Below are 10720 nucleotides of genomic sequence, written 5' to 3'. Positions count from 1 at the left end.
ATGGATTCCACAGCATGGGGCCCCGCTTTTTATCTCCTTTTCTCATTACACTTGCAGGTAAAAATAACAAAATGTGCCCAAAAAAAAAGGGTAAAATCGGATTTAAAAACGGGAGCCCATTTTTTAAAAACCGGACCCCGTTTCATTTTCAAGCGGGCCCTCGTTTGAGAACAAAATGGGGGCCCATTTAGTTTCGCCTTGGGCCCGCGTTACTTTTTGCCTTGGGAGCCCAAAGCAAAAACGGGCCCCCGTTTCTAAGAGTGCATTTTCCAACGAGCGAACTTCTGCCAATTTGTGATGGTCCATTACCTTGCACTTACCCTAAATCTAAAGAGGAACCCAAAGAGAAACCCACATTGTCTAAGAAACTAAGTAACAACTTTGTGGCTGCTTCTAATTCAAATAATTCTTCAAATCTTTCCTCTAATTCATATAGCACCGAGACCTATGAGGCATCACCATCTCTTTTTGATTTGGTATCCCTTTATGGTCCTGGTTTTCACATTTTAGCTAAAAGTGGCTATGATGGCAATAGTTGTGGTGCAAATGAACAAGGAATTAAAGTTCCTTTAGAACATAATACACATGAAGCTTCATTTGGACTTGGATATAATCCTTCTAAGCCCACAAAAGCATCTAAAAGACCATCTCTCAAGGTGAATGCTATATTTTGTAGTGATGATGAACTCACCTCGATTAAATCATCTTCTACTTATTTCAACACTTATCCCCCTCATAAGCAAACCTTAGCGATGAACAAATCTCTTTATGAATCCCCTCAAGAGATTTCTAATCCCACTTATGAGACTTTATCTTCTACTCATTCTAAAATTACTTTTTCTAGGAATAAGACTCTAATGAATTACACTTATCCCTCTCCTAATATTTCTTGTGTGCAAGAGAAGTATGACTTAGTGGCCTATTCTTCTCCTATAAAATTTTCTCTTTATAAAGACCCTTTAAGCTTAATCATCTTATACATGTTTTTAATCTCACTTATAGTAGTGCATATAACATGTCAAATTCAAATACCTCATTCGATCTATTATGTCTTTAAATAACATTAATGGCTATTGTGTTGCTCATCATTATGTGACATTGGTAGCTCACTTACTTGGGGCTCATTGTCATTCATGATGGTACAATTTCACGTGCAATCATACTTTTGGAAGCAACATAATAGCTTATTTCTATCTCATCTCTTCTCCCTATATATATAGGGGGCAAGAGTGATTTTAAATATCTCTCCTTATTAAGATTAAAAATTCCCCCTTTGTGAAGTAGTGTCTTCTATAAGGATTTCTTATTGATTGTAGAGGTGTATTCATATTTGAATTCCTTCTCTCATATTGGAACAAGCATTCCTAATGGGGATATTAAGTACATATCCTTAATTGCGACCTCCTCCTTGGTGATTGGAAGTCTTTGATCATTCATCAATTTCTTTTCTTCATTGATTAGTATCTTTTATAATACACCCTTCTATTTTGTGCACGTGCATATCCTTGATGGAGATCTCTTGCCTTCTTTTAGAAGAGTGTTGTTATAAATAATCTCTCTTTGATGTCATCTCAATCCTATACTCTTTTCAAATCTCTTGCATTCATTCACTATAGAAGATGTTATATTTGTCTGAGACAACTCCTCTTGAAGGTAGATGTCTTTTGAACAAAGATCTCTTCTCCTCCTAGGATCTCCTGTACACTTATATAGCAAGATATCTCTTTTGAACTATCTTATCCTTTCTTGAAGAGTATTCCCTCTCTTTCTTGGATTTATGACATTGTTGCATGATGGATATCTTTTTTGTGTCGAAGGTAGGTATCCTTGTTCTACTTGCACACACATGCAGAAGGTTGAGTGAAACTAACGGTGTTATCACTCTCCTCCCTTACATGGATCACCTAGATAGACTCTGGGGTTAGTTTTCCATGTCCTCTCCATGGGTCACCTAATTTTAGGGGCGATATGTCCATGGTTCATTTTCTCTTCTCATGGATCACTAAAGTGTGTATTCATACTTTCTATCTCTTCTTCCTTCTCTTTGCATTTGTCTCCATTTAAATATTTCATCTTGTGTTAGAGAGCTCTCAAATCCTCACACTCTTTGTTGTGTTGGAATTAAGGCTTAGTTCTCTTTCTTACCAAATGATTCTCCATTAGTTTTTTGATCTTGTATAAAATCTTGTTGTGAGCATTTACCATCAATCTTCTTTCACAATTCGATGTGGTAAACATGATACCCTGTTTCAAATCACTAAAGTTAGCAAGCTGAAACAAGGGGGGCAAGAGCTACCCTCTAATTTCCATCATCTTACTTAGTAAGAATTTAGGTGATTTTGTGATTTTATCTAACATGTGTTTTTGTAGGGTGCGGATCCCAACTATGCACTGTAGATACCACTGGGGGCTTCATTTGACAACTCGTGGATATATCCTTTTTCATGAATGTTTACTTTTCATTACTTTAGATTTCATATGCACGTAGTGTCATATGACCACTAAAGTGGGGGCTAAATGTAGTGTCATAAATTGTACACCCTTGCTAGGGTCGTACAATTTCACACTTAGGTTAGCACCCGTCTTAGTGTGTCTTGCATCTTGCATTTCTAATTTCCATATAAGAATTTAATTAATTATTATAATTAAATTTGAAGTCATATTTCATCACTTTACACATTATAAAATTGGGCCCTTTACCCTAAGTGTGCCACTTTTTATTTTATTCCTCCAATAAATCATTTAATCATAAACCCTAATTATGTCTTACTTCGACCTTTAAGGTCCGATTTTGCATATCAAAACACCTCGAAATTGGCTGTAACTTTGGGATTCACTCTAATATCATCATATCTAATGGTCCTGAAAATTTGGTGAAAAGTTGGTCAGACCGTGGTGGGAGTGCACATGGTCCTCGACTTTTTTCTCGAAATTTTGGGAGTACAATTCTATGATATTATAATGCTCAACCTAAAAGATTGGCATGAAATTCAATTCCTAGGTTGGCCTAAAGGCAAAATTAAGTTGAAATTAAGATCTAGGGTTTCATACATAAGAGCTCTCTTTCTTCATTTGAAGGCAACAAAGATCTATCAAATCTAAAGGAGTTTTCAGCGAAGCAAGCATACAGAGCCTTTTATGTACTGAAAGAGAAGCCTATGTGGATTCTTCAACAACATTAAACAACATTTTGAATCAAGCATTCATCATCAATTAGGAGCCTTGAAGAAATTGAAGAGTAATAGGAGATCTAGTGGCAATATCTCTCCCTTGGGGATTGGTATGATGTCATGTTATTTTCATGTCTTTGTATGAGTTTCTTTACATTAATTTGCATATTTACATTCATTCTTTAGATCATTTAGCATATTTGGTTTGAAGCATTGTTATTTACATTCACATTTATACTTAGGGTTTACTCTCATGTGTAGGGTAGCTCTAGTTTCTTTCATTTTAGGATCTTGCATACACATAAGGTTCTAGCACACACATTTTTAGTACATTATCAGATATTTGTCGAGGTGGAAATCACCAACACTGGGGTTTTACTAGGGCAAAACCCTATATAACCAAACTCTATCTTCTTAGTTGCAAGTGCAGAAACTGGCATCCAGAGGTAGTTTCAGATCTAGAAAAGGCATCAACACCACCCAGAAGTCTCAAAAGTGCAGAAAAATGTCAAGGACAGGGGCGTGGAACCCTGGTCCTGCCTAGGATAGGGGGGTGGTGCCCTGGTCCCTCCACTTTGCAGTGAAATTTGACAGGTCAAAGCTTCAGGATCTCAGATGTGCAGTTTCTCAGTTAAAGATCTCTGTCAGTCCATCAAGAACAATGACATGGCACCCTGGTCCTGGTCAGTTTGGTTCAATTTGAAACATTAGGTACACATCCAGAATCACCCCCCTTTCATGCTTTGAGTATCTCAGTTTTAGATCTGCAAGTTTGTTCAATTTCAAGTTCAGTTGTGCTTCATTCTTTATCTCCTAGTCTAGTTGATCATTGAAACCCTAGTTTTTATCATCATTTGCAACAAGAGAAATAGAAAACCTAAGAGATAATCCTTGGCTCTCTCTTTCTCACAAGAATTAACCAAAGTGAGCTATCTCTCTAGGCTCTTTCGTATTTCCAATGTGTTGGCAAACGTGGGATTAGGTCCTAGTCACCTGATCTCGCTTTTCCCATCACCACACTTTTGAGAAGTGAGCTCTAGGCAGTGTTCCTGAATGCATGTGCATTCCCCATTGTAATATTTTCACATACTACTACAGGGTATCATCTTATTGTGGGTAGGTTCCCACTGTGGTTTTTCCCTTAACTAGGTTTTTCACGTCAAAATCTTGGTGTTGTGTGTTGTTTTATCAATTTTCTTATTTTTGATATTGTTGTAGTTTATCAAATCTATTTTTGTGATTAAGTTTATAGATCCGATGAAAATTGATTCACCCTCTCCCTCTCAGTTTTCTCTCATTGTTGTTGCCAACAAGTCATACAATATTCCAACATCAAGTTTCATGAACATAGTGAAGTTGTTTTTAGTAAAAATTTAAAAAATAAGGTGAAAAAAGAAATATCAGATCACATTTGTAAAATGGGATCCCTTTCCTTTATGGAATGAGTACTCATTCATAAAATGGGATCTTATTTTTAAAAATTTGAATTGGAGACTCACTTTTTGTAGTGGGTGTTGGCTCAGGAAAGCCTTGGGGACTGACCCTTAGCCTTGGACTTGTGACTTGAAGGTCATGTCAATGTCACTAGAAAAGAGTGGCTTTGAACATATGTCTTATGACTTTTTATGTAGAATTTTTTGACGAAATTAAAACTCATTACAAATGAGAGTGTCTAGATTTCAATTTTTTTTTTGTTTTTACAATTTGGTTATTTCTTCAAATATTTTTTTATGAAACTAGCTGGATAAAATTCAAATAAAAGACTTTCTTATTTTAATAATTTTTTATTTTTTATTTTTTTGTCTAAGGGTTTGAGCTTAACTAGTTAAAACACTGGGTTCTCACTGTGGAGACCCAAGTTCAATTCCCAATAGTGACATCTAAAATGAATTCTAAACTGTGACTCTTGGCCTTCCATAAAAATGGGGAAAGTCTAGGGTCAATCTAATCAAACATAATAATAATAATAATTCAAAATACTGCGGCTTTGGCCTATTACCTACCAAAAAAAATAAAATATTATTTTTATGTTTATATATATAATATCAATTGACACACAATTATTGCAAAAATTAAAAATTCAAAAAATGATAAGTTTAGGTCCACTTATGGTGGTTGTACATGAGGGGTTTTCAAATCAACTATTAGGGCCAATAAAAAATTAATTAAAAAATATTTAGAAAAATATTACAAAAAAATATACTCATCACTCTTTAATGTCTTAAAAATATTTTACAAGAGGATTCATAAGAATACTTCTTTTATATAGATCAAAATATGGTGGTCATACAAGTGCATGGTATGATCTTTAAAAATTGACCTCTAAACAATGATTTGTATCTACATGCCCATTGAATATCAATTTGTATCACCTTAGTGTTGAAATAAATAACATATTTGGAAACTAGGCTCTAAGTCCTACATTTCATATTATTGAATTTTTTAAGATTCAATATTTAAGTGCTTCAAATTTTTATATTAATAGTGACAAATTCTAAAAAATTAATAAAAGCACTTCCATTTTCTGGCCAAAAAATGGACTCAACTTCTTGTATACACCCATGATATTCAAGAAAAACTAAAAAGCTTGGGTCGAGATTTGATCTAAAATATAAGAATGGTCCCCATTAATCCATCATTATTAGACCCTTGGGTTCCTTTCATAATTAGAGTAGTGTTGGAGAATGAGGTCGCTTACAAAGTGGGGCATTAATTTCCTACAATACAAATTTATGATATCCACTAGTGCCATTTCTTGAAAATAGTTGTTTTTCATGGTTTTTAATTCCTATATGAGAAGCAAGAAAACTATGAAGAATATATTTAATAGTGAGGGAGAGGGTGTTGTCTGGTGAATTTGTTACAAATCATTTGACACATTTGAATATTTTAATGTAAGCCACATGTTTAAGGAAGTACGCGAGATACTGACAAGCTTGTAAATATTATTACCATGACATACATAAATCCAAAGTATTATTTTGCAAGGTCAATTGGCATGTAGTAGAACATAGCCATTGATCTCCCATGCTTCATTGTAGTAGGAAAAGTTAATCATCCATAAATAATTATAATATTTCATGATATTCAAGCTTCTTGCAATGAATTTTATTTCATCTAAAGAGTGTGAGATGGGATATCAATTTATATTCACACTGTTATAAGATGTGTGCCCTTGGTCTCTTTGCGATGTGCAGTGCAACACTCAGGTTTGTAACATGGCTTAAATACCTCATGTAGATATTATAAGTCTAGTGGTTGTATCGGGCATTAATGGGTCAATCTTTTGGTGCAATGACAACCACACTTGTAACAAGTGGTATCAAAGCTTGGTCATAGGTTCAAACCCCTCGCTTGAAATGGGAGGGGGGGATGGGGTTGTTATAAGTGTATACACCTAAAAATGGTCTGAAGATAATTAATTAAATAAGGAATTATTTAATTAATCTCCCTTCCCAATTTAATTGAATTCACTAAGCAATTTGATTAAATTTCCCTTTTCTACTTATTAATAAATCTAAGGATTTATTTAATAGGTTCATTTCAATAATCCCCTTTAATTAATTAATTTCCCCCCATCCAAAATCATTTCTTCTAATCCTTTAATTAATTAAAACAAATCAATTATGAGTTGTTGAGATTAATTATCCTTTTCATATTATTTGAATTTCTAAATTCAAATTCTCCTAACTTCTACCACTCCTAAACCTAACCCATTCTACCTACCACCATGTCCCCTTTCATCCAACATCTTCTAGAACCTTGTGACACTTGTCACTAAGTGTTCCCTTTCATATAACCTCTTCTAGAAGCCTCTTGACACTTGTCACCATAAAGATGACAAATGTTCCCTTTAATCCAACCCCCTTTGCCAACTTCCTCCAATTTAACCATTGATATCTTCAAATCAATCTTGACCATTGATTCTTGCCACATCACCCCTAGCCTTGGAGAATCCTATAAATAGACCTCATTTTGGTGCTCAAAGGGTCCCAATTTCATATGATTTTTGCATATCATTTGATTCATATCATTTGCATTCAAGCATTATTACTATAGGCATCTAGTTTATAGCTTATCATTTCAAGCATTGTTATCATGTTCAAATCTTAGCTTAATTGCATATTCATTCTAGCCTATTTTCTAGAATTATCATGAAATCATGTAGCTTAATCATGCTATTCTTGCTAGATCATGCATTTTTTTCATTCAAATCCTCCATCTAAGCATAGTCAAGTCATTGGAACTTGCATAATAATATCTAAGAGAAAAATTCATACTCGCATTTACTAGGAGGCAATGAGTCGATTAGCTATGGTTTTGTCTTTCATTGTTTCAATTTACTAACCATTGCTTATAATGATTTATTGAGTGCATTGTGTTTGCAGGTATAGGTACACTTCATAGAGCACGACAATAAGGTGTGTGCCCTTGGTCTACTTGTGTTGTGCAGCGCAACGCTCGGGTTTGTGGCATGGCTTAAGTGCCTCCTCTGGATTCTATAAGTTTAGTGGTTGTATCAAGCATTAACATGTCGATCTTTTGGTGCAACAACCACACTTGTAACACACACACACTCTAGGCTACTAGATAAATTGAATAAATATTTCATTTAGTGGTAGGATTTTCATCTCTTTTCACTTAGAATGGTCACCACCATTTATCTTTAGGCCAAGAAGTGCTAAATAGATTTCAGAGGGGAGGCACTTGATCTACAATTGGAAAATATATTCAAAATGAATTTTATGATAGTGTTGCATGCAATCAAGTTAATGTTTGGTTATACTTTTCTCTTCTCTTCTTATAGATACAAGGTCAACATGGACATGTCATTAATATTTGTGGTAGTTTTATTAGATGCAAGGGAGGCCAAAGATGATATTCAAGCAATAGTATAGTTGGTTATGAAGATGTGTTAGTGCGGTAACATAAATACGTTTTAGGATCTTACGATGGTTGGGTTGGGATTTCATCTAGACAACGAGAAATGTTCCCTCATGAATTCACCATTTTCATACCTTTTGGTTCCTTTCATAATTAGAGTAGGGTGTGAGAATGATGTTGATTGTAGACATAAGGAAAAGTGGGCAATTGATTTCCTAAAGGAAATTGTAGGTATCTCAACTACGTAGGATGTTTATTGATAATTTGCTTTTAGTCTCTACCAATTTAGACTTCAATGATGGTGATGTCGGTGATGAAGGAACCTCTACCATTGTAGAAGAATAGATGTAGTAAATAAAATGTATGTCTTAGTTTAAGTTTATATGATGTATATGCAATATATATTTTGGAACTATTTTCCCTTGAAGAACTTATGTAATTTTAAAGTTTAAATATCAATACAAAAGGTATGGCTCCCCTATGCTATTTTTATTAATAAAATAAATAGCTCTTAAAATAAAATACCTTTAAAATCAATAAATATGAACACTAATATTTCTCCACGTTGACATAAAAAGTGTTTAAGAGCTAACATTTAGTTAAATAAATGAAAATGAATAGAATTAAAAAAAACTTAAATAAAAAAAATAATTAAAGATAACTCTTAAATTAAACATCTTAAATAGAATAATATAATTCTTAGTAAAATAAAATAACTCTTAAAGTAAGATTTATACGAGTTAGCGTTTTTGAAAAGTATAAGATGATTTAAACACAACTTTCAAGTTTACTATAAAGTCTACAACTTAAGTATTAAATTATTAAGTCTTTAGTGCTTCTATATATGGTTGTGTTTATGCAAGAATACTTAGAGGATGGTATAAATATTTCTTGGTGTTGATGAAAATATGAAATAAAAATAATAATAATCATTTAAGTAATCAAAATAATTTAAATAAGAAATTTATTTTAATTATATAAGAATTATTTTATTTATTTAGAAATATTTTATTGAAATGAAAAAATATTTTATTTATTTAATTTTTAATAAATATATTTAAAATATATAAAATAATTATATTTAATATATAAATTCTGATTTAATTAATCTATATTTAAAAATATTTTTTCTTTAGATATAAATTAAATGAATTAATAGTTTGTATTTAAAAATAAAAATCCACAATATAATTTGAGATTACAAAACCTAATTTTGATACTATAATATAATTTGAGATGCATGCTTATAAATATAGAAGATCAGTATTAAAAAAGCATAAGATAAGCGCTTATAAATATAGAAGATGAGACATTCAAATTTTGACTAACATACAAGTTGCTGTAATCGCAATGGGATCTCTGTTTCCTTGTCTTGGAGATGAAATTGGGTGGGAATGTCTGGTGAGGGTGGAGTTGAATTCTCATCACAATCTTAGGTGTGTATGCAAAAGCTGGAATGCCGCATTGAAAAGCCCCCATTTTTATCAAGAAAGAAAAAGATTGAGGATTTCCGAGCAACGCATTTGTATATTGCATGACACACCAGGCCCTCGCGACAGAGTAAGTTTATACGACCTGGCGGAGAAGTCGTGCAAAACCCTAGCCATTCCTGCAGAAATCTACGCCATCGAACATTGCCATTTCGTGAAACAAAAACTGGTTTTCATCACGCATATGTCTCTCCACTGTGGAAGAAATTGTGTATGGTTATATGATTTTGCTTGTTCCAAATGGCGGCAGGGTGCCAAAGCGCCTAAATTGAGGACTGAATTTGCCACCGCAGCAGATGAGGAGGGGGGACTCATTTATATGGCTGGAGGGCATAGCAGGCTTCGTGAACCCATCCGTAGCGCTTCAGTTTACAATGTGGAGGAGGACAAGTGGGTTGTTCTGCCCGACATGAACACCAACATGAACAACTTTAGAGGTGTTTTTGCTGATGGCAAGTTTTATATAATGGACAACCGGTATTGTCGCACTATTGAAGTTTTTGATCCCTACACAAGAAGCTGGAAAACTATGGAGAATAGATTCAGTAATTCGCATTATTTCTTAAGTGCATTTGGGCGCTTGCATTGCTTTTCTGATAAGGGACTGATTGAATATGATTATAGCCAAGATAAATTGAACATTGTAGGGACTTTTCCCACGGAGGATTGGCACCTAAATATTGTTTTCACTGTAGTGTTTGGCGATAACATCTTTGTTTGCAGATGGGATACCGTTCAAGGTCGATCTTTTTATCTGCTTGCACCTCCAAGTGAGAGAGGAGGAGTATTCAAGTGTATTGGCATTGACGGACCTTTGGGCTTTCAGGGTTATTCTATACATGCTGCTACCTTGGATCTTTGACTGTTTTTGAGCTTGGATTATTTTCAGTTGGCCAGTACTTGTAATTTCGTGCAAAACAGTAAGTGCTGGTAATACCAAAAGAAGTCATATATATATGTTACCAAGCACAACCGAATGTGTAACGGATAGCTCGATAGGCACTCATAAGCTAAAGTTATTCTCAAACACTTTTAAAAAAAAGTATGTTGAGAATTTGTCGGTGCATACGTTATATTTTTTTAATGACTATGAGTTTATTTATGTTTGGAGTTTATTTTATATTCTTATTGAGATTATTTATGGTTTGATAAATAAATTATTATTTGTTGAATTTT

The 10720-nt window shown here is 33.7% G+C and overlaps 1 protein-coding gene across 1 annotated transcript; it reads left to right on the top strand.

Annotated features, from left to right (window-relative positions):
• Window positions 1–9404: 9404 nt before the first annotated feature.
• Window positions 9405–10406, top strand: LOC131078604 (F-box/kelch-repeat protein At1g80440). Its single transcript, XM_058016348.2, has one exon. The coding sequence runs from the start codon at window positions 9405–9407 to the stop codon at window positions 10404–10406; it is 1002 nt and encodes a 333-aa protein (XP_057872331.2).
• Window positions 10407–10720: the final 314 nt, after the last annotated feature.

This window comes from Cryptomeria japonica, chromosome 3, assembly GCF_030272615.1.
Source record: "Cryptomeria japonica chromosome 3, Sugi_1.0, whole genome shotgun sequence".
In the NCBI taxonomy this organism is placed as follows: domain Eukaryota; kingdom Viridiplantae; phylum Streptophyta; class Pinopsida; order Cupressales; family Cupressaceae; genus Cryptomeria; species Cryptomeria japonica.
Note: the sequence above shows the minus strand (reverse complement) of the source record. Positions and strands in the feature narration are given on the sequence as shown.